The sequence below is a fragment of the Limanda limanda genome, chromosome 16 (genome assembly GCF_963576545.1).
Source record: "Limanda limanda chromosome 16, fLimLim1.1, whole genome shotgun sequence".
Lineage (NCBI taxonomy): Eukaryota > Metazoa > Chordata > Actinopteri > Pleuronectiformes > Pleuronectidae > Limanda > Limanda limanda.
Window position 1 is genome coordinate 11,334,792 of NC_083651.1, and position 24,250 is coordinate 11,359,041.

Sequence of the window (24,250 nt, forward strand, 5' to 3'; positions counted from 1 at the left end):
AATATTTCAAGTTTGGCAAAATGGCTTCAAGTGATGACAAGCCTGTTACGTTAGAAAAGCATACTTGTTATGATATGTTTGTAACAGTATAAAAGGAATTTTGATCATTTCTCAACAGCTTGTTGTCTGAAATTTTACAAACGTTTGACATTGTGCGGTTGATGGTTGTGTAGCAGCAGATGTTGACTTCCAGTTGTTGACTTGCACTTGTGTGTCTGCGGATCTTTTGGATTTTACTGGAGGTCAAATGAAGAGTCGCTGTCTGGAGATAGATTTGTCCTCTCTCACCCTTTGACCTCTGCAAGAGTGTGAAGATGTGAATGTCAGAGGTTGAGGATAAATCCTGAGATAAATGTCTTGTGGACGTCCCGTTCATTTGTCAAGCCGGAGGGTTTCCCTCTCAGAACTCTGGATACCTACTCTACCACATTGTCTCAGGGCTCAGCCATTATGAGGACTCTGAACTACATTGTTTCCCTTACTTAACGTCAGTTGCACATTTTTTGTTCTATCTATTTGACGTCTTTCTTGCTAACTCAGGTGAACTGTGGTATTCACAAATGTCAGACAAGCATCTGCTCAGCATAGTTCAAAGACAGTTTAAATGTCAAAGTGATTCATTTTGATGTGACTTCTTCAGAGACCTGTACTCTCTGTAAAGAGCTTGTCTGGTGACGTGTTGTGCTCAGTCATATGAGTGCTCAGCTGATTCCAACAGACTACAGTTATGTCCGGAGGCCCTTAAGGCCTGAAAATAGCCCTTTTATTTTCTCCTCTATTCAGCTATTAACCCGAACCATAAAGGAGCATTAAGAGAGATGTGGTGGTAGTTTTGGTACACTGCAGCTCAGCTTATTTCCAGGACCTGGCTGCCACTTCTATAATCTTAAAACGTCGTGACCGTGTTCCAAGCCACACAAGAGAGGGCATTTTTTTTTTCCTGCTGCTGCTTTTATTGGGTCCATAAATTTGTAATATGCCAAATTGGTAAACGCCCATTTCAGTTTTGGACCGCTGGGGAATAAGAATGTTGGAAACCCCTTGTGTGAGATGACGCATGCTGGTGGGAAAGTTGAGCTGCTTCCCATCCAGTTAAATAGTGTCAGCGGTGTAAGAAGTGCTCAGAAACGAAAGAATAATGTAAAAATACTGTAAAACAAGTAAAGGTTCTGCATTCAAAACAAACAGTGTCAACAAATAGCTAAAAATACTATTTTGATAAGAACATTGTAGCAAAAACACATTTTGATGGTTTAGAAATGTTTTCTTGTGGTGATTAACCAACAGAGAAGTATCCGTCCCCTTGGCTTTACAAAGATTTGTTGCATGGTTCACTTTCACTTTTCTCATATGCATTGAATTTGGTTGCAGTTGGCAGCTGTTTTCAGTGAAATATAAAAGTCTGAAATATCGCTGTGCAGCACCAGCTCAGCACCAAACCACAGACAGAAGCAGTTAGCAGCTAGCTGTTAAAGACAGTGCAGTATTTATCATTTAGGGACCAAGAACACGGTTGAAAAAATACCTTTGTCAAAGGAATGATAGAGTTGCTAGGTAACAGGTGTGTATTTGTATACTGCGTATGATGACAAGTTTACTACCAATATGGAAATATCAGTGTTTGGTTAATAAATACCGTAAAATTGCCAAATAATCAGTTACTAGTATTAAAGTACTAAAGTAAGAGAACCTAAAAAATGGCCCCTTTGAGTGTTTTACATAATTACATTGTGTATTACTGATGCAAGACGCATTATACAGTCTATTATCGACGCACATGCAGCATGTTAGTGACGTAGGATACTTCCAGTTGGGTCATGAGATAGAGCTGTGGAATAGGGAGATGATAGCTGGCATTGGGAAGAAGAAAATAGAGTTGTACTACATCCATCATGGTTGATGGAATGTATGTATCATTTGACCAGTTACTCATATAAATCCATCTGGTAAATGATCGCCCCTAAACTCTTCAGGCAGTCATATTTATTATGTTTTATATTAAGTTAACTCGTTTAACTCAGGAAAAAAATCTCAGAAGTCAGTTTAGGATTGTTATGAACCCTTGCTTGTTTCCTTCACCTGAAGCAACCGACTTGAACCCATTTGATTGACAGGCGGTCATATAAGGGGCACCTACATGCATCACACTCTCAGCAGGATCTCCGGCGGCTCTGCCTGAGGTGACTGGCCTGTAAGAAACCAAGTGTTCATGGGTAGAACTATCCATTACAACACGAGAGCAGGAAGGATGTGAAGCAGACTATATATCCCTCTCACTGTCACTGCTGTGGTGACTTTATGTGCTGTAGCTGTTTATCACAGTTTGTAGGCCTCGTTAAATAGACACTACCTAGTCGACCTAGGGGACAGGTTCTCAGTGTGCACACAGCAGAAAGGTAATATCAGGCCCGCAGGTTGAGACTGGGGCCGTTGTTTGGTTTCGCAGGAGCAAGAGCGAGCAGACATGTTTGTGGGAAAGTGATTTCCTGACTGAAAGTCTGTGAGACCCTGCGTCTCTGCTCAAAGCTCTGCTTCTCCGACAGTGGAGCCTTGTTCGAAGTCGTATTTTCAGTCATTACTTTTATCATCTGTTTGGGCTCCTTTAATGACCCTAAACTTGAAAGACTAAAGGTTCCTGCAATTGCTTGATTTTGCGATTATTAGAAAATTATGCACACAGATGTCGTTCAATCCCACCTTTTTAAAAAATTTTAACAGAAAAGTGTAGTTGTTATTGCCCTATGCTGTTGTTTCTGCTGTGTGAGAGTGAGTGAAGGGCTGACAGTCGTCTGGATTGTGCTTTCACTTTCCAGCTCTTTCACTGCCTCTAACACACAGACCCCCCCCCCCCCCTTTTATTGTCATTTCCTCTCATACACATACACCTCTCTTTTCTGCTCTGTCTCTCGCAGGGATCAAGAGACCAACCGGAGGCTGAAAAATGTGAGTGAGCAAATATCAACCATGTCTTCTGTTTGTCTCTTTTCCAGATGTTTGAGTTGTGGACCTGTTTGAATCCTTCAACATAATTTATCTCCAGAGGCTGTCGTATTCAGGAGAGAGAACAGATTATTTGTCCCTACCACATTTTGTGCCTCTGTAATGAGCAAATTCATCACATGTACAATCGTGCACTTACATGAACTTTTAGATGTCCAACATGAAACTTTCAGTGAACCATCAAAATATCGGATACTTTATTGCTCACACTTATGGCACACATTTTCTAAATATGTAAAGTTAGTGTAAAGGGTTAATAAAACAAAGATTTTCCTCCAGATTCTATGTGAGTGTCACACTAAGAGATCACATGGACGCCTTGCACAACGTGCACGCTGAATCCAAAGGGTAATGTGATGAAATTAGACAACCACAATTCCAACCAGGCTCAATATGTCAAAAGACAAACAGAAATCTTGTAAAAGTAAATAATTGATCTGTGTTATTTACATTACATTAGTCATATGAGTTTATGGAATGAAACAGACGACCTTCACCTGCACTCAATACCAGATCAGGTGCCTGGGAAAGTAACTACAATGTGTTTTTGTCCACAAAACAAATTAAGAAAAAAACTTTTTTTAAAAAGACAAAAACGTTCGATCTGTTTTCATCTTGGTGAAATGTCTTCTTCCTTCATTTGGTTTGGTTTTAAGGTCTCTCCTGTAAGTTGTCAGTTGTAAGGACAGAGACGTGAGAATGAAGATGTTGATTCAACAAAGCTCATATTCTCTGAGATATTTTTTCCCTTCTGGTGATATTAGTCAATTTATTAGTAATACTTGTGATATTTCAAGTATCATTTGCAAGTGACGTCATTGCAGGAAATAGGGTTGGACAATTAAATTATATTGAGATAAACATTTTCATGTCAGTAGATAATTATCTCGATAAATGTCACTTTATTATTTAATATTTGCTTCTGAGTGACGGTTGTAGTTTTAAACTCTTGGGATAATTATTAATGTTGTTTATTTGCTCAGCCCGAGTTGAAAACACTACGTCTGTCATCGCAGCCTCGTCGCTGTTCTCCTGCGTGTTCCTGCTGTGCGCTCCAACTGCAACAATAATCATTTACTTTGAACTTGCATGGCATAAACCCAAAGAGCTGACATGTCGGTCTGAATGGTTTCATGTGTGATGGGGGACCAGCAGAATTGATGTAGTGCGTTGCATGTCCCCGTCCCACCGAATAATACACACACACAAACAGCAGCAGAGCAGAGTTTTCTGGATGAGCCTGGAAACAAGAGGGTGATGTGACCCCAGCTCATAACAATCACCTGCTTTAGCAGCGCACACAACATCCACCAGTGAGGAGGGTATAAAGGTTTCACTATAATCCGATTGTGTGTTGATAAGAACTGGATTTCGCTTACATGTCTGATTTCCTCTCTCCAGGTGTTGATCACCATTTTCTGGCTCGGCAGAAGAGCTCAGTGCGACAGAGTCTACGATGGACCTCACCTGAACTTCAAGGCGTTCGAGGGATTATTGGGCACAGCACTGTACAAGGTAAACTCCCTGTGCACTTTGAGCTAGCTTATCCCTGCTGTCATGAAACAAAAAGCTTAATTTTTCCTCCTTGAAACCAGGAATAGCATGAATGAAATCCTCTTTTACAACCACTGCACAGTCCATTTCTATATCCTCCCCGGTATGTGGACTATGCTGCAGAGGAATGAGCGTGATAGGCCGAGGCGGCCGCTGATCGCCGGCCTCGAGGGGGAAACCAAAGTTAGGTTAAGTCACAAATGACCTGATCCCTCGACTCAGCTATTCTAATCTTGTTTACAGCGCAGTGCACAGTTCATGCGAAATGTTACCACGTTCTTTTCCCGAGGAAGCACGTTTCCTCACCCTCCCCGGCTCATGCCAGTGTTGAATTTGACACTTTGCTTGCTCATAGATTTATCGGCGGCTGGCGTGCAAGGCCCCCGTAATTCAACTCACTACAGGAGTTTTTCAGTTACTGTACGCCTTGTACATTCAGCCGTGGTAATCCCAGTTCAGTGGCACGGGCTCAGGCTGGGTTTAGTTTGTGGATTTGTATTGTCTGGGAGGCTTCTGGGTGGATTAAAGATCTGAAAATCATTTTCTTTTAATGTGGTTGACAAGTTTTTGCTTGTTTATAGCCGTGCTGGGTAAGTGTTTATGGTGTTTGTGTGCAATGACATTCTTCTCATGCAGTAAACACAGTCATCAAGGGTGCATGGATCACAGCTCTGGTTGTTGAATAGGAAACAATGAGGTTATTCTATTTAAATAGCAGCGTGCTATTTCCCCGTATAGGCCGTATGGAAATATATATTTACAATAGCTGAGTCTGCAAGAATGAGAAGAGGAGACAACTCAGAGTTCACACTCTACCTGGGAGAGCTCCCATGCACACAACACATCGCAGAGCTAAATATTGTAATTGGCACGCCATTATCTGACTGTGCGTGTTTGTGTGTGTGTGAAAGGCTCTGCAGGAGTCGTCCAGTCAGAAAGGCAGCAGCGTCAGAGACAGTGGTTTTGGAGATAGCTGGTACTCCGAGCGAGAGGAGCTCTACCAACTGAGAGAAGGAGGAAGAGGAGGAGGAAGCAGCGGCAGCGGCGGACACAGGAGAGACGACTCCCTGGACAGTTTGGACTCTTTGGGATCCCGACCTCACAGCATCTCCTCCGACACCACCCTTAAAGGCAGCAGCGAGGGTAAGGAGATGTGTTGTCATTTGCATTCATAAACAAACAGGAGCACATGCATTACGTATATAGACAGTCTCGTGCCAAACTTAAGAACTTCTTCTACTTTTCCCCCCCAATTTAACTTGTATTTATGGCATTTAAGAAGACGCAGCATTGTTTTTGCGCCAGTAGATTCTCATCAAAGAGCTCTGCCGTTTTCTCAAATTGTATTTGCGAATTAATATTTTTGATCCAGTTCATCTGTCTTAAACTTCAAATATTTGAACAGGGGAGATATATGCTCCAGCAGAGCCAGCGTGTTGTCTCCCATTTATGAAAATAAATGCATATCGCCCTCTAGTGGTGCGCTTTTGACAGGGAATATTTTCAGTAAAAAATTCACCCAGGTTCAGCAGGAGATGGATAACAACACTGAGACCTGTCTGGTTTCATGACAGACTTATAGTTCCCTGTAAGAGAGTGAAGTTCTGGTCAGTGAACGGAGGGGAGCAGTCCGACCTCCCCTTCGTAAAGAGAGAGAGCAGTGAGACATTCCACAGTCATCCACACCAGCTTGTAAATGAGGAGGCCTCCGTTCCCCACCCTGCACCCCTCTGTTACTCCTTCAAAGTCCTGCCAGAACACACAGCACACTCCCCTCACTCTTTCCTCTGTTCTCACCTTGTTTGTCCTCTTCGCTCTACCTCCTCACCTCCAACAGACATCTGCCTTCTCCTCCTCTGCCTCGCAATCATAACCTGTCTTCTTCCCCATGTTTATCCCTCGCTCCTGCGTCCTCTTCACTTGCTCCAGGTTGTTGCAGTGACACCGAGGCCGACTCCGTCTTCAGGATGGCTGACAACAAGGACGGTCTCAGTTACCGCCGGTCAGTCCACATCACGCCCAAGACCACCACCCAGTTCAACCAGTTTCTGCCCAGTAAGGACAAAACTTCGGGTTATGTGCCCGCTCCTCTGAGGAAGAAACGGGCAGAGCGCCACGAGGACAACAGGCGTAGCTGGGCCAGTCCCGTATACACGGATGAAGACGGCAAACTCACCAGGTACAACACACACGACAGTACAGTGTTTGAAGGTGCCGTTTATAATCTTTAACTTTGTTTCCCTCTTAAAAGCATCGTAACAGAAAGTGATAGGTTCAATTTTACATCGTGGCTGTTTTTGTCTCCGTCTTCCTGTCACTCTCTGTGTTTGTGCTGTCTCCAAATGGTCAATGGTGTTGTTTTTAATTTTGCTCTCGCACGAAAACGGCGATTTCCTGCGACTGCTTTGGAAAAAGTCAAGCGTCCCAGAGTTCCTCGCCCGACGCTCAGCTACAGTGGGCGTACGAGTACGAGAGCGGCAGTGAGTCAGACGTAGACCGGCCGGACCCGGATCTGGTTCTGGACGATCTGGCCAGCAGGCGCTTCCATAGCCCCTCCCCAGCTCCCCCCACCAACTTCGCCGTGCCCATCAGTCCCCAGGCAGGAGGGAGGGCAGCTGAAGGTGGGAGGGGCTCCTTGCCCAAGGTCACTATGGCTCCCACTGTGGCCGCTCAACAGAATGTGGCCTGCCTCAGGTCAGAGAACACGAAGCTGCGGTGTGACTTTGATTTGCCTGCGTGATGACATCATTGCTTCTCTCACCCTCAGTTTGCATGGTTGCATCTAACAGCTCTGAGGTCCTCGGTTTGTTGGTTTCCGTTTGACTTGTGTTGAGTTTTAGCCGCAGCACGTCCTCATTTGCTCCTTCTGCATTCTACCAGCTTGGAGGAGGGATTTGAGTCGGCAACATATTTCCTCAAATCATTTTTTGGCTCCTTCACAGTTTGGGTTTTTGAGCTTGCGTTGGTTTGCCATTTCTTGCGTCATCTTATTTTGAAGTGCTCGTGGAATGTGCTCCTCTCTGCGTGACTGTTCGTGCAGTGAACACAATTTTGACACGTGTCGGTTGGCCTTCTCCCTCGAGCAGCGGTGGCGGCATCGACGGCGGGCCGCCCCCCCACAGCTCCGTGAGGGTGGACCACGGCCCAGCCGTCAGGACTGACAGCCTGTTCGGGGAAATTTACGACGACTCTGAGGATGAGGACGACGATGTGGGCTATGCCGATCCCGTCCAAGATGATCTCTACACCCGCAAGATGGGTGTCAAACCGGAGCCTGTGGGTTACGTCTCTTATGACAAGTTCTTACCCAAGTTCTGGACGCCGGAGGAAGACGTTCACTTACAGAAGATCAAACTGGGCTCTCAGACCAGGCCCTGGTATAAGAAGATGCAAGGCTTCAGGTGTGTGAGGGCGTTGTAACACAGCTCATACTGCACATTCACACCTAGGCTTTAACTTCACAATAGTAATTTATTTTCTGCTTCTTGCATTACCTTTTTCCAACTTGACACACTTAATTCTGCCATCCTTACTTGCATGCCAGGTTCACCTGTACACTGTCCGATTGGAAATGTGGTCTGCTCAATCAATTCTTCTTTTTCTTTCTCCTTCCCTCTCTTCCTATTGCCTCCTCTCTTTCCCTCTCTTCCTATTGCCTCCTCTCTTTCCCTCTCTTCCTATTGCCTCCTCTCTTTCCCTCTCTTCCTGTTGCCTACCTCTGTCCCCTTCTCCTTCGTCAACCCTGCTGTAGCCCTAAGAAGTCGACTTCTTCGTCAGACGACTCGGACTGTGACACCAGTCCTCGGCTCTTCTCCGCCCCCCCTCCCTGCGGCCCCTCTCCCTCTCACTCCCACACACACAAGGCCTCGGCTCACACCGCCCTCGTTGTGGGGAAAAGGTCGATACAGCTGCGCGATTGTGACAATGAAGGAATGTTTTAGCGCATTCAGATTTAATTGGAGTAATATAATCGGCTGCATTTCTGATGAGCTGCTTCCTAATATACTAATGATATAATACACAGAAGAGCTATTGCAGTTTCCCTAACATGCATCAATAAATAGATGGCCTCTTTGCAGTATCATATCTTAATTACTGCCTATTCTAGAGAAGATTTAAAGCAATTATATTCAGATTCCTATTCCATAGCAGTGTGATTGTAAAATCCTGATTTGGTCGATATCTTTTGCATCAAATACCACCGCTTTTGCTGCTTATTGTATCTTTTCCTCCTTTTCTTGCTCTTTCATCCAGTTCACATGCATGCACTCATCACCTCTCTGTCCTTTTTCTCCTCCTGCCCACCCTGCAGTCCTCACATCCCACCACACACTCCCCCACAGCTCCCCGAGACACAGCCCCCTCTGTTACAGCCTCCCCCTCTGGTGTTCCCCCCAGTGGACCCCACCTCAGGTCCCAGGCTGGTCAAATGCGCAAAGTGGCCTCTCCTGGGGCGCCACGACCCCCGGGAGCCGCCAGACCCTTTTGATTATGAGGGCATGTGCCCCGACCTGGAGAACGACGACATGTTTGCCAGGCGGACCTTGGCCTTCCAGTCCAACACGGACCTGGCCATGATAAAGTCTCAGCTGCCCCACAAACGCCGTCTCTACACATCTGAGCCGCAACTCAATATCATCACCCAGCAACACGGCCGCGGCGGCACAGAGGAGAGCGACTTCCCTGACATCGAGCAGGACGATGTGGTGTATCGTAAGGAGAAAACCCAGCAGACTCAGAGACCACTCTCGGGAGCCCCTGACAACTACGCCCCCATGTCCATCCCGGAGCCGTGGGCTCTGCCTCCCAACCTCAAGGCCAGACTCCTCTGCCCGCCGTGCCCTCTGACCCAGAAGGCGGCAACAGATAAAGAGGATCAGGTTGAGATGGAGCCACGTCCTAAAACGGATGACATGCTGATTCGTAAACTCGGAGCTTGTATTGATCAGAGCCAATCAGCCAATCAGATGACTCCCTCAGTGCCTTCCTCCTGTAGCGAAGGTGACCTGCAGAGGTGGCAGGCCATCAGGGAGGCCAGCCGGCTGAGATATAAGAAGAGGCTCATGGTGGAGAGGCTAGCTGCTCTGAAGCTGTAGAAACATGTCGATGCAACTGTAGCTTCTCTTTACTTTGTAGGTGTTGTCTTCCATTTTTTTCCTTTTCAGTCTTTAGATCTCCTGTCTGATGCTGAGTGGGTCTGGACAGCATGTTTTTAAGGCCTTCGCTGTTAGAGATGAGAGTTGTACCAGATTAAACTCTTTTATCTGAAAACTACTATGCAATGTTTGCATTCACTGGATCCGTTTTGTGTGTTTCAACAGAAAATGGAGGTAGACTGAAGTAGTAACCCTGAAATACTACATGGTTTTCATGCAGAGTGAATATATGATATATTGTAAGTGCAAGTTTTGGATGTCCAGGTTTCACTTTAAACCCACAACTGTTGTGTATTTTGAAGTGTGATTTATGAGCAAAACAGCATCAACCCATTCAAGTTGTTTGATTAATGATGAGTTTTTATAAAGAGACTCAAATTCGACATTTTATTTTTTGGTTTGCTTTTCCCATCGGACCGAGTTTGCCTGTGATTGAAAACAATAAAGAAGAGAAGACAATTGATGAAGTTGTGATGCGTTGCATTGAACTGGCCGTTCGTTGAACTCTCATAACTTCCTCAGAAACGTGGCTCTGAGTTGTTTTCCTCCACACAGGGAACTTCACACTGACATGTAAGGCTGAAAGTTCAGTAGCATGAGCGTGTGGAGGAGCCTCGGGTCATATCCAGACATAACCTCCCGAAGACTCTGACTTTAAGCGGCGCAGTTAAACGTAGCCTTGTCCTTGGAGTCGACACAAAAACCTATAGAAATTCCCCACGGCTTTGAACGAAGGTGCAACTTGCGGACTCCATAGTAACCCGGACACAAATCTGCGCTGCACTGTTTGCACACGCACAGACACACACAAGCATTCACAAAGCAACCATTTAACCCCAGTCCAGCCCATCTGGATTTACTTCACATCCATGTGTAAAAAACCACAGTTCCAGTGACATCATGTTGAAGTCTCCAGAAAGGAAGCATTGTTTCGGGGGGGGGGGGGGGGGGGGTTACGTGTCAACGCACCTCTCCAGTCAAATGTCAGGGAACGGAAAAGTGATACTGCACAGTAAGGATACTACTTTTATACACAGTGGCGGGGAGAGTACAATAAACAAACAAAAATGTACTCAAGGAAAAGTATCACATAAACTTTTCTTAAGTAAAAGTAAGTATCTGCTTTTAAATATGCTTAAAGTATTAAAGGCAAAAGTACTTGCCGTGTGTAGCCTATTCTCAAATTCAACAATAAATGTCATCATTCCTGCTGAGTCACGGCAGTGGACTTTCTGTACACATGTTATTTCTTTGAAATATATAAATATCAAATAACACAAAATGCACTTTTTTGGAAAAATGAACTGGAGTAGAATGTACAGATATTTTCTATATATCAAGAAGAATAGAAGTGGAAAGTAACTCCAAATCAATCTATAAAGTAAAGGAGATCTATGAATAATATGTTAAAATATATTTTAATACTTAAGTTCTGTTATGAAGTAGATACACTTAGTTACATCCCACCACTGGTTATATACACACATTTAAATGTATATATATTCTTCTTCTCCAGGCATTTAATAGAGTTAGGTTATGACACTAGCTCCCAGTGATAGCAAGCACCTGCTGACAGTGGGTGAGGAAAAACCTCCTATTAACACACAGAGCTGGACTCATGGTGTCGACTGGTCGTGTTGACAGGAGAGAAATGAGGGAGAGAGAGAGAACAGGAATAGATCTTTATTATACAACGATATTCAATCACTATCAGACTGGAGGATGAGCAGGGTTTAAGAGTCACACATTGGCCCTCTGCTCTCAACCAGTCCTTTCTCCATCCACTGGGTCCAAGGCCACTCTGCAGAAAAGTGATTCTGTTTGTCTGTGGTTCTGTCTGGTTTCCTAGAGAGCACCAGACGCCAGAGAGTATCGACGGGTGAGTTGATCCGGGCTCGCAGGAATGTGGCACGTTTGCATTTGCTCTGGTCTCTTACAGTCGCGCACCCACCCACCCCCCAACCCCACCCCCCCCGCTGCCTCCTGTGCTTTTGTGCTGCTCTCCTCCCTCTCTCTGGCTGCTAAACGCTGACACACAGCAAAGTGTATTGCATGGTAGAGGGCCAAGTTCAGGGTTTTGGGGGCGGAGGGGGGGGGTGGAGGGTGCAGCTCCACAAAGCTCTACAGACAAAGAAACAAAGCAAAAAAAAAATAGAAGGATGCGTACAATAGCAATACGCTAGGTCATCCATCCACCTAAACTGCAGTGTGTCCCAGAGAGAGAGAGAGAGTCGTGACTGAGCAGGGGTCCTAACACTTGGGTTGAAATATGAGATGTGTGTAAATCTAAGCAGGTGAGTGATGTTGTCCGTAGGGTGGTGAGCTTTGACTGACGTTGCATGATAGGAAAGGCTGTGACATGTCTCCACTAACCCTCTCACCACTGTTGTGTGTGGTCGACCCGTGTGCTGTGTTTGCAAAACTAACGCTTGGTTACAGGACAGGTTGGTTGGGAGGTATAAAGTGGATTATATTCTCATAATGTTTTCTGCAGCTTAACTGGAGGAGATGGGTGCATGGAAACACGTGAAATGATGATTGGCCTTTGAAAGAAATTAACCCTTCTTTCTCTTTTTCTCCCCACAGGAGCAAATCAACAAGTGATATCCAGGACGACTCCGCCATCCTCCGGCAGATTCGCTACGAAGAGCTGCAGAAGCACCGCGAGCAGATAAAGGATACTGAGGACAAGTGGCAGGATGTGAGTTTTAACGGATACGTGCGTGTGTACCGCTCCAGGACATCTGTTCGCTTTCCACCATTCTTGGTGTACAAATCAAAGACAAGAGGACTCTGGCAGAAAGATGACAGAAATAGAGTTGTGATTTCCAACACAGATAAGGTTGAATTGAAAGGTGAGTGCACAGATCTGTGTGGCGAACCAGGGGAGCAGGTGTTGTGACGCAGTGAAGCGGCCACAGGCTGAAATGAGAGGGGTTGAGACAGAAGCCAGACACGGAGGAAGTCGCTGATTGGTGCAGCTCTGCCCTATGGCTACGGACTGTCCTCATTTCCAAATCACAGTGTCAAAGACAGGAAATACTGTCAGTACAAGTTATAGACTTAATATGAAATGATGTTGTGATGTTCTGATGCGAGGTAATCAGTTTATAATTTGCTTATTCCTGGAAAATCGGCTGCAGGGCGGCGTTATTATAGACAAATGCTCCATTACAAGTGCTGGAGTGAAGAATAATATATAGTTATCTACATGTGCATGTGTGGCTGTGCCTCACCAGGCGTATCAGCAGTGCGATTGGTGTCACGGCAAAATAATAGAGTCTCAAAACAGCATTTAGGTCACACAGTCCCCTAATGCACAGGGGAGGTGAGCCGGGAGGAGCCTGTGGAGCTCACAAGTAGAACACCTTCAAATGTTACCCTCTCTCCTTTTCTGTCTGTCTCCTTCTCAACTTCACTGCGCAGTTAGCCATGCAAAGCAGCCGCTCTGTTTTTATCTAGATCCAGGTGTAGAGTTAGGGTTAGAACTTAGAATCGGCCCGAAAACGATGCAACAGGTGACTTGAGCTTTCTTTTACTCCAGGACCTGAGCAAATGGAAGAACCGGCGCAGGAGCGTCAACTCTGACATCGTGAAGAAGAAAGAGGAGCGTGAGAAGGTGGAGGAGATTTCCTTCGGTAACAGGAGGTCCAAGACCTTCAAGGAGATGCAAGAGGAGAGGTGAGGAGGAATAGATTGTTTTTGTATAATGCTTGATGATAGATCCTGGTTTTTTACTTGGAAAAAAAACAAGGCTCACTGAGTTTCTTCCTCTTTTACGTCCTGTCTACCCGCGGAGGTGGATTCTTCGCTGAGGTAAACCTAAGAGAAGGTGTGAATGAGATGTTTTGCAGATTGGAGCACAGAGAGTCTCTCAGTCATTGTGGAAATGTAATTTAATCAAGGCTCACAACCTGCCAACATGCCCCTCTCACCTTCCTCTGCCCGCTGCTATTCAACTGTGCTCCTCCTCATCTCGCACTGCCCTCCCCATTTCATCTCCCTGTGCCCACCTTCGTCTTTAATCCTATGCATCACTTTTGTCCCCTTTCAATCTCATCACCTTTCTTCTCCTCTGTCCGGTCCACAGAGACAATACAGGAAAAAAAAGCATCGGCAGTCGTCTCGGATCTCTGGCTTACCTGGACGACGAGGAGGACGTGTTTGAGAGACCCGTCGCCACCCCTCGTACCCGAACCCTCCCCCCCAGGAGCTTCACTATTGACACTCCTTACAATTCTTTCGAGCCCTCTGTGCCTTCTCTGAAAGAGGACGACCCCCCCGCTGCCTCCCCAGCCACGGGCAGGGCCGCTTCCCCTCCCCTTCCAAGATCACGGGGAGTGGAAGTTGTGGACCGTTCTGCAGGCAGAGACACCACGACCACCATCACTTCCAGCCTCCCTCCCTTCAGCCGAGGCTCTCTCCACGACTCTGCTGCAGGTGCACCTTTACAGAGGAGCGCCTTCTCAGAACGCAGCAGAACCACCAAGACAGAGGAGAAACCCACGCCTGTCCTCTCAGAACGCAGCAGAGCCACCAAGACGGAGGAGAAAACCACGACCGTCGTCTCCTCCTCCTCCGCCCTACAAAAGGTGGCAGAGCCAAGACGCCCATTGTCACGCGTACAAACGGAGGTGGAGGCCCCCTCCCCTGGTTTTCTGTACAAACAACAACCGCAGCCCAGCCTGATGGAACCCAAACCTCCCGGAGTGTCTCATGTTTCCGCCTCCCTCCCCAGGAGCTACCAGAAACCGGATAGCACACGTCTGACTTCAGTTGTCACGGCGAAGCCCTTCAGGCCCCCAGCCTCCCGCATCAACTCACTTCCACGAGTCTTCGCAGTAAGTACTAGATGATTTTACAACCAAACACAAACTACCGGTGTTGCACAACGAAGGGCATCTAGAGGATGTTAAGTGTTGGTTAGAAATGTTTGCCTCTTTGATCAGGTGACCTTTTATTTGTCCTGAGTGCATCAGTGTTACCCCACGATCTGATTACTGTATGAATAATGGATGAGGTCAGTGTTTTTATAACGCTCACTACTAGAGCAGCTATTTTCAGCCTTCTCACATTCATTACAGTTACGGCAAATGCAATAGAGTGTTTCAAACACGTTTAAAGAGCTGATCCACTAATTTCGTAATCATCAGCCATTTGTTGTTCAATAAAGTTTTACATTCCTACGGCCCGATCATTCATTATAACTCTGCATTCATCCGTGACAGATGGGCGACCCTAACAAGCGCGTCAATGGCGACGCCTCTAGCAAGTCATCGGTGCCGAGCCGCTATCACGAGTTCATGACCCCCGAGGAAGAGGCTCACTCCAGCTCGGCCCACAGCAGTGAAGATGAGGAGGAAGAGGAGGAGGAGGCAGATGCGACATGGGGCAAGACCGCGCCGAAGAGTGTCACCTTGACTCAGAGCATCTCATCCGCCCCTGCTCCTCCAGTCAGGAGAGAAGTTCCGGTCAGTCCTGCTCCAGTCAGTCCTGCTCCAGTCAGTCCTGCTCCATTCAGTCCTGCTCCAGCCAAAGAAAGCAGCCAGGTATTTAATTACCTGCTGTTGACACAACAGATCAGCTGTTTTCTTTTCTCCTGCATTGAAGGCATTAAAAAATAATGCGGCTTTGTTAACATGAATTGTATTTAAGACTCACTCTGACGGGGAATTCACATAATTTGGCGTGTAACCTAATGCATCATAAACTATTTTATTTTATTTTATGTATTATTGCTGTGCTGTTGAAATTAAAGAATAGCAACAGGTTCATTGACAGTAATAAATGATTAATACAAGGCTGCGTATTTACAGAAACATAACCTGACATTCTCTCCTCTCTCCTGGGTGGTGGAAAGTCAGCTACAAGTTTGTTATGCTTGTAAGAGTGTTGTCGTTCATCTCCACTCACCTGTGCTGGTGTTTGGTTTGTAGGAGAACTACTGCGACATGCGGATCAACCTGAACCAGAAGCCCAACAGCAGCAGAGACTTTGGCTTCCAGGCAGCCTGGGACTCAACCGGAGCTCGCGTCACGACCATCGCACCAGGTAACAGACGACCTTCAGAGAAAAGGATTTTAATAGTGTAGGAATAACTTTATTCAAAGGCAATCGGGCAACGTTAAACGTCAACATCCCCAGTGGTTAAACTTTAGACTGACAACGGTTATATCTCACTCTGGGCTCAAAGATTCTTGTTTCTCACATTGGGAGCTTTTGTACTCTACAGCTGGGCTCTGCTGGTTAGTCGTCAGCAGGTTTTTCAGTCCACTTCAGCGGCAGTGCCAGACTTAAATAGGGCAACATCTATCTGGGTCAGATCTGCTGGGCCTGAGCCTCTTTTCACTGATTCTCCACCTCCACATGACTAAATGACTGTACTTTTCCATCACATACGTATTTGCTCTGGATCTCTGTCACACCAGCATCAGTGTTCAGTGTGTTAAAGCCTGTTGTAGGTTTATTCCATCACGTCATGTCGTATGTTACCTTTCTTTTTTATTTCATGTCTTTACGTATAAGAACAATAACATTTCTATAAATGTGCCAGTGTGAGCCAGCGGGCAGATCTTGATTTCCACTGAAGTTCTTTGGCAAAATGGGGTTATAGCTATGAAGGACCAGGTTAAGAAACATGAGACAGAAAGATGCAGAATGAGACCCGAGATGGCGCACTATTCAGTGTCAAGGTTATTGGTTTGTCATTACATATTCATGTAAAAATCCACATGCAGCAGAATGAGATATTGTTCCTCACAGGACCAGGTAATTAGTAATAGAATCAAGCATGCAAAGAAAAATAAAGTGTCCTTGGGCTGCAAATTACGCTTTTCTAGTCTTGATGACCACTCAAAGCACTTTACAGTCATCCACATCCACGCTCACATTCATGCAGTGCATTCATGGGCAGCACTTTTTCTATGAGGGCTGACCAAGGACACTTTGGCAGGCTGATGGGGAAGACTGGGATCAAACCACCGACTTTCTGTGGTTTCCGACATTTTCTCTTTGATGTTAATCAACAGTATTTATCTATGAATTAATAAGTGGGACATTAATATAGATAAAAAGCACCTTCCCATTCAAATGTGTAAAGTGCTTTGTTATTGGGTAGATTTTGTAGAAGACCCTATGTCTTATGTGTTCTTGCATTGAGGTTATAACTTTACAATGTCGATCTCAGTGAATTAAACTGTTACCACAATAACAACGTGATAATCTATGTCAGATATTCAGCATCTTAAGAACCACGGTGTGATAAACGTATCCCTCTGTGTGACGCAGGCAGCCCGGCTGAGATGTGCCAGCTCCAGGCCGGAGACGAGGTGCTGACAGTGAACAGCCAGAAGGTGGCAAAGATGAGCTACACAGACTGGAAGTCCTGCATGGAGGAGGCGCTGCAGGACGGCAGTCTGGTCATGGATGTTCGCCGTCACGGCAAAAACAGTGAGTCATCCAACCACCGTGCGCTTGTGTGCGTGAGGTTGACTTGAACCCCTTTGAGGGTCACATTCCTGGACTGACAGTCCCACTTATGCAGCGTGCGTTGCTAAACAGTTTTGACACTTTAAATTGGTGCGTAAACTGTTGTGAAATCATCCATGAATGATTTCATGACAGTGAAACGGTGAAGGACCCGTGAGGCTTTTTCTCCTCGTCTAATGAAGAGGAACTGTTATTGTGGGGACCTCTGGGGCTGTTAGTCCTCCCTGGAGTCTTTTTCTCACCCTATGTTTCCATAGTCTTCTGGTCATTTCTTCTTTGTGTTGCCTTTTGTGTCTCGTTCCTCTCTGTTCCCCTGTTGAGAACAAACCCAGCTCAGGTCCACGGTTCTGTGAGTGTGCTGTTTTCACAGTGTTAGTGCCAGAGGCTTCTTCTGCGTCAGTGTCACCTCACAAACGTGATAAACCACCCGCAATAGCTCACCTGCACTAACACACAGTTCTGGGTATAGTTGTGTGGTTGTGTCCGGTGGTTGTGAGTCTGTTGTGAACACTGTGTGGGTTTATGGAAACTTCATTAAGCTGCATGGCTGGGGAAGGTGGGTTCTCTGTCACTCCCTGCTGCTCTCTATAACAACACCATCACACAAACCTTGTCCCCGGCTTTTTAGTCTTCTTCATGCAAGTAGACACCTCCAAGTCAAATGCTGTATTTCACATATACACACAAACACTCACGCACAAAATCCTTTTTTTTGTGTTTGTGCATACACACATTGTGTGTTTGTGCCATTGCATTGTCTGCGTGCAGACTGGGACAGAGACCAACCTTCCCTGCCATTTAAAAGCCATAAGACCATCAATCTGACCAGTACGGATCATCCGATACTTCTAGGTTCCCCCGACTCAAACTCCAGCCTGGATTTCACCTCGCGCATGACCTCGGAAACCCTGCTGCCCAAAGAGCTCACCGCCAACCCACTAGTCGTAAGTTACCCAGAATAACTCAGGTTGACTCATGTTTGGCCGATTTTAACCTGTCATTGTTCCCGGCCCTGGGATTTTCTTCTTTGTTCAAAAATATGTGGACATTATGTCTCTCTGCAGGATTTGGCTTCAAATGGAGTTAATGGAAGTTTCCACCAGAAGCCGGTGACCATGAGGAACAAAGGTAAAGAACAGAGGGCAAAATCAGAAATCCGTTTCTGTACTGAATATAAAAATACACAAATTAGGTGCAATTTTGTTGATGTGGGAGAACATGGCACTCAGCCGAGCACATACCTTCGCTAAGTCCAACAATCCCCTTAATTTAAATCAAGATCCACCATATTTCACACAGTCATAGCAATCAGTTCCCTAAATGATCCTGATTGATTTTGTTTTCAATCAAAAACCATGAATTTTTCTCTGAGAAAACAGGGAAATATTGAAAAACGCGTTGTTGATCCACATCCTGATTTGGATCCACACCAAAATTGATATAGTGCATCCTTCCAGGGCTGAAAAGAACTACTGTGGATAATATTAATCTTTATTGTCTGATACATTTTAAGCAACATGTACTCTGTATGAAATTCCTGTTAAAGCGATATCTTATTTTTCTCCTCTGGTTAAATGTTTTTCTCTCCTCACTTTATCCTGTTCTCCATTTCTCATGTAGAGTCAGAACCCATATCTTTGAAAAACTTAAAACGGCGATCAGAGTTTTTTGAACAAGGTAAAAAGAAAAAAAGAACAAGCACTGACCAAAGAGGGGTGGGCTTGTCTTTATATTCATATAACGTCTGTGTAATCTGTTGGCTGGGTTCTCTGTGCCTCTGTGTCATTTCTGCGTCTCTGCTGAAGTTCTCAGCTTTCCAAGGTTTTTTTGCATGTTCTTGTCCGCCTCATGTTAAATGCATAAGGAACCCGTTATAAATTGATAATCATTTCAGGACTGAAATCCTCCATGGCTCTTTCTTGGGACTTTTCCTTTTTTGTGACAGTCTTGTCTGGTGCCAAAGCTTTAACCCTTGTGCCCCTTCCCTCCTTCAGGCGGCTCAAGGTCCAGTGTCAGTCCGCTGGTCTACCTCTGTGGTAAACTGGGTTGAATGTGCAGTGATCTAATCACCTTCACTTGGTACAGCCTGGGACACTGACATCCTGTTTAAGAAACTATTTTAATAATTCATTTTGGAAAAAAAGATCTAAAGAAATACAAAAAATGAGAAGAGAATATTAAAAAGTCTGCATATTCGGCTGTAGAAGAATGAACAGAATGTCAGACACAGTGTCAGCGTACCAACCCACAAATACAAATCTGAAACTCCTGTTGTGTTTGTGGTGTTTCTGAGTGGTGTCCAGGTTTAATGCATGGTTACGCAGTTTGCTGAGCATGAACTTAAAAGTCTTCCTGTTGCTTTCTTGGAATGAGTTGAAGCGTTTGTCGTTTACTGTCAGAACCGCTACGCTGGACTTTTGCTGCCTCTTTTGCTGCTGATGCATGTATTTCCCTTTCCGTTTGTTTAGTTTCACTTATTGATTTTCATGTTCAGAACTATTGGGCTGGCAATGTAAATGTCAACAAGTGGGTGATCTTTGAATTGAGAGAGTCAATCAACAAAGTGAAATTTGACCTTTGCTGCCTTGAGGCCGATGAAAAACATCAATTAACTTGGGTTTTAAATGTCATTTGCAATCATAAATTGATGCTTGACTTTAAAACCTAATTGAAACTTTAATAAGCCGCTCTACTTTGTGTTGTGACGGCCTCAGGGTTAACTTGGATATTCACATTTAGTTTCATTGGTCTGTCTCTGCACGCTACCAGTACTGACTTGGTGATTTTCTTTGTGTTTAAGGAGGATCAGAGTCTGTGATGCCAGATGTGAGTAAAATTACCGGTGCATCAAAGCTGTTTTTTTTTGTAATTTCAGCATGACAAAATATTTGAAAGCAAATACCACGAAGCCTTGATCCATTATTATGCATTTGACATGCTAGTTCACTTCAGAGGCAGGTTCACTCAGCTTCACCTTGTTATTCCACTGACTGCAGGAAACCTCAATTTGATTATGAATCATTTAATATATAAAAAGTATATATGAAGCTGTATATATGAACCGAACATACTCAGGATTGAGGGTTATTATATCTATCGTAATTTTGGGCTATAACGATAAAATTGACTTGATAATAACACATTATCTACTGATAACTGCAATGATGCGTTTGCCTTATATTACAAATCTAATAGTAGAGTAACAGATGTGGACAGATGTTTAATGGCTGTTTCAAGCAAAAACACAAGAGGCAGTCGGAGGTGTCAGGGTTAAATAAGCCAGGTGTTCAAGCCGTCTGATTTGTTTGCCGGCTTTCTTTCAGATACCTGTTCCCTCAATCACTCCCTCCTCCAGTCGCTGGTCCTGGGACCCAGAGGAGGAGCGAAGGAGACAAGAGAAATGGCAGAAGGAACAGGAGCGCCTCCTACAGGTATGTAAAGGCACGCGCATGTAACAGGGATGTTACGCTACACCGCCAGCCTATACTAAAGGAGTCTGGTAAAACAGTCCTGCGATAAATCCTTCCCACGTGAAGATTATAATGTTCAGGCTTTGTTGGAACCGAGAGCAGCAGTTTGTGTTCCGTTACATTGAGAGGTTTTTAGATGGTGAACTTATTAATCTGGACAGTAAATTCCACTGTTGCACCTTTAAGTCATAAATATCATAAAAACAGGAATGAAGTCTCAAAACAAAGAATAAGGACACTCAAACTGAAACTGGACATGGAGTTTATAGCTCATTTAAAACAATGAAAAAATACCAAATGATGCAACCTCAAACTTTATTTGACCTGATAAGCAAATGTAAATCAGTTCTGTGTCCCATGTCCCAATGAGACGAGAGAACCATGAAGCAGTGTCTGCTCCTAATAAGCTGAAAACAGAAAACCTCAGACAGGGCTCAGACAGCTGAAGGTAAAGCATCTGTCGAGTAGCCAATTTAAATGTAGTGGAATCCTGTCAAAACATTTTTCTGCGGGTGTTATTTCTGGATGGAGATCAGAGGTGTCCGAGCAGAGTGTTACTCCTCCAGTCTTTCTCCCTGTTGGATAAACGGCCTGATTTCATGATGTGCCCGGGAGACTTCCTGCCCAGGGCAAGCTACTCTAGGTTGTTATCGACTTTCAGGATGGTTAGGTAACGTGTATGTGAGCTTGGTAGTATATGAAAATAATAGAAGCATCTTTTTATTCCCCCTTTCATTACTTTGACCCCCAGTTTTTGCACAAGCCAGAAAATAATGTTCCTGAGATAAAAACTGACTATGATTCTTTTTTTTTTGTTGTAGTATTTTTTGTATGGGAAACACTTTGGAGCCATAACCACAAGTGTGAATCATGTGTCAGCAGCAGTTTGTTGTAGTGATGCAGATCCTCAAATGCTTTACACAGACAGAATGTGGAGACTTACAGCTTTTAGATTTGTCAAGATTGGGTAAAGATTGAGTCCATAACAAACCTAACATTGCGTGAAATGCTTTCAGCCACATCTGTAGCAGTGTAGGTTCGTAGTTTGTGTGTGCGTGTGTGTGTGCGTGTGCACCTTACCCCCAGCCACTTTGAGAGTGAATGTGGGACAGTCATTTTACCATTGCCACACATGCATCATCGTCATCATCTTTAACATCTGACCTATGACCTCCAATCTCTCAACCTATATTTTTCATCCAGGAGAAATATAAGCGTGACCATGAGAAGCTGCAGGAGGAGTGGCTGAGGGCTCAGGAGGAGATCGACAACACCGTGGACCAACCAGATTTTGCAAAGGTATTTTAAATTTACAGGGAGGAACTTCTGTCTCCCCCTTCTGGTAATGGCAGTTAACTCCAAATTGTTTGCATATGACAACCTGTCTGTGGGTAGAGAGCCACCATCCGAGTCTACCCTCAGCTCATCCCAATCAGCTCCTAAAGGCCTCAACCATGTTTTTTCTAAATGCAGGGTTTCTTTATTTATCTGTAGCTTAGACATTTGTCTTGAACACTTCTCAGGTTCTCCCGTTAAACTCTTGGCTTTCAAGCCTGCTCAGTCTCCGTTATTATGTTGTTTGTTCTGCTCTTCATCTCCTGCAAACCAATCTTTACTGCTGGTTTTAAAACTAATTGCAACTGGTGCAATGTGCAGGATTATCTCCACAGATACCAGATTTAAAACGCATTAAGAACTAAATACTCTGTGGTGTACAGAGAGATTGGCTTTATCAGTATTAGTAGTATCAGAATTATTTTGGTGGGACTCGAGTGTAATTTTCATTTATATATTTCTACACAGCTTTAATGTGTCTAAATGAATACCTAAATACCTGAAACATCAATTGGTGCCATCACAAGGTAGCAATAAGCTCTGAATCATGACATTACATTGGATGAATCAATCCAAAGGGATTTGATTATGCAGCAGTTGCCTATGCAGATTCTGGCTTTAAAAGAACTGTTACATTTCAAATCAGAAACAGAGTGATAGCAAAGCTAATCAACTGCAGTCATGTGGATATTCACACAGGAGACTCAGCATGGGTGGGTATATCCTCTCTGTAATGCCAGCCCATGTTTTGAAATAAAAAAAACTCCACAATTTCAAAACATTTACAGATTTTGGTCACCACAGGGAATTTTTCCATTTTTGTTTCAGTTCCTCCTGGAGGGTTAATGAGTGTGAGACCGGTTGAGGCTCTCATGTGCTCCAACGCTTTCTCTTTTTCTTTCATCTGTCTGTGCAGCCCGGCAGCCTGGAGGGGAACAGCCACAGCGTCAGCCCACACTCGCCACTCTTTTCTGTCAACCAGCCCACTTCTTCTCAGCGGGAAGAGGAAGAGAGAAAGAGGAAGGAGGAGCAGGAGCGCCGAAGGCAGGAGGAGGAGAAGAGGAAGCGGGAGGAGGAGGAGCGAGAGCTGCTGCGTCTGCGGGAGGAGAGGGAGAGGAAGGAGAGGCAGGCGGAGGAGGAGAGGAAGAGGAGGGAGGAGGAGAGGAAGAGGAGGGAGGAACAGGAGAGGCAGGCGGAGGAGGAGAAGAAGAGGAGGGATGAGGAGGAGAGGGAGAAGAGGAGGAGGGAGGAGGTGGAGAGGCAGAGTAGGGAGGAGGAACTGAGGAGGAGAGAGGAGCAGAGGGAGGAGGAGCGGAGGTGGCAGGAATCTCTGGAGCAGCAGCGCAGGGAGCGGGAGCGAGCCTTCCAGCAGCAGCAGCAGCAGCTGCAGCAGATGCAGCAGCAGCAGCAGCAGTTGCAGCAGCAGCGGTCAGTAGAGACGCTGCTTCCTCCTGTTCTCTGCACAACACTCACATGTCTTTTGTCCGTCATGCACATATGAACACACTCCCATGTCAAACATTCCACGCTTTATCATCTGTGCATGAACATAACTGCAACTAACGTGTTTGCATGTGCTTTGTCATCAACCTCTGTGCTGTCACCCATCTCTCTGCACACCGCTCATCACCCCAGGGCCGCTGGCTCCGATGGCTTTAACATGCATCCTCCACTGTCCTATACTGACAGGTCAGTACAGGATCTGTGGTTAATAAACTGCACCTGAAGCCTGGAAATAAGGTTTCTTTTTATATTCAGCTAATCAGCCAAAGTCGCTGATAAAACCGCATACCTTTTATTCCATGCATGTTTACTTTATTACCTGTTTTGATAAAAAGTAACAACAATGCCTTAATTGATCCAAATTTAATATTTCAATATAATTGCTTTAAAAAGTTGTATTAATAAAAACTTTACGACAGATCTCAAATGTATATCGCGTATCTATATGCTGTACAATGGCATATAGAATGGAAATTGAAAGACCCAACAGTCTTTCTTTAAATTCAATCAAAATGCACACATTAATAATTCAAATCAGTTCCCTAAATATGCCTATTTGTTTTGGGAAAATAGTGGAAATGTCCAAAATAGTCAGTGTCAAAGAATAAAAAATAAATCCAACATTCCTTCCACCATGTTTAAAGAAAATCAGTTTAGTCGCTTTTCTTGAGACCCAACCAGTAATGAGAACAGACCCTTGGCAGAGGTAACAATCACTAAATTATTTAAAAATTCACTATATTG

The 24,250-nt window shown here is 44.9% G+C and overlaps 2 protein-coding genes across 6 annotated transcripts in view; both read left to right on the forward strand.

Moving 5' to 3' along the window:
* The window catches only part of lmo7a (LIM domain 7a), a 35,860-nt gene that overhangs the window by 7,029 nt on the left and 4,581 nt on the right, over nucleotides 1-24,250 (forward strand). For 2 of the 5 annotated variants that reach the window (XM_061089176.1, XM_061089181.1), the window contains exons 2-20: nucleotides 2,913-2,943; nucleotides 4,402-4,515; nucleotides 5,466-5,697; nucleotides 6,484-6,733; nucleotides 11,560-11,589; nucleotides 12,297-12,411; nucleotides 13,255-13,391; nucleotides 13,801-14,551; nucleotides 14,939-15,259; nucleotides 15,647-15,761; nucleotides 16,998-17,159; nucleotides 17,967-18,142; nucleotides 18,263-18,326; nucleotides 18,819-18,875; nucleotides 19,999-20,024; nucleotides 20,522-20,629; nucleotides 21,872-21,967; nucleotides 22,920-23,431; nucleotides 23,639-23,692. In XM_061089176.1, coding sequence (XP_060945159.1) covers nucleotides 6,522-6,733; nucleotides 11,560-11,589; nucleotides 12,297-12,411; nucleotides 13,255-13,391; nucleotides 13,801-14,551; nucleotides 14,939-15,259; nucleotides 15,647-15,761; nucleotides 16,998-17,159; nucleotides 17,967-18,142; nucleotides 18,263-18,326; nucleotides 18,819-18,875; nucleotides 19,999-20,024; nucleotides 20,522-20,629; nucleotides 21,872-21,967; nucleotides 22,920-23,431; nucleotides 23,639-23,692 — 2,936 coding nt within the window. In that variant the 5' untranslated portion in view covers nucleotides 2,913-2,943; nucleotides 4,402-4,515; nucleotides 5,466-5,697; nucleotides 6,484-6,521. The remainder of the gene's footprint in view (nucleotides 1-2,912; nucleotides 2,944-4,401; nucleotides 4,516-5,465; nucleotides 5,698-6,483; nucleotides 6,734-11,559; nucleotides 11,590-12,296; nucleotides 12,412-13,254; nucleotides 13,392-13,800; nucleotides 14,552-14,938; nucleotides 15,260-15,646; nucleotides 15,762-16,997; nucleotides 17,160-17,966; nucleotides 18,143-18,262; nucleotides 18,327-18,818; nucleotides 18,876-19,998; nucleotides 20,025-20,521; nucleotides 20,630-21,871; nucleotides 21,968-22,919; nucleotides 23,432-23,638; nucleotides 23,693-24,250) is intronic. The other 3 variants (XM_061089180.1, XM_061089179.1, XM_061089177.1) reach the window with 3 other exon arrangements.
* LOC133022152 (LIM domain only protein 7-like) lies at nucleotides 7,976-10,629 on the forward strand. The gene has a single exon (XM_061089182.1). It carries the CDS (start codon nucleotides 8,814-8,816, stop codon nucleotides 9,648-9,650), a length of 837 nt encoding a protein of 278 aa, XP_060945165.1. The 5' UTR covers nucleotides 7,976-8,813; the 3' UTR covers nucleotides 9,651-10,629.

What these genes read in the sequence shown, in the direction of transcription:
- LOC133022152 (XM_061089182.1), top strand. Translation starts at nt 8,814, where the DNA reads ATGCATGCACTCATCACCTCTCTGTCCTTTTTCTCCTCCTGCCCACCC.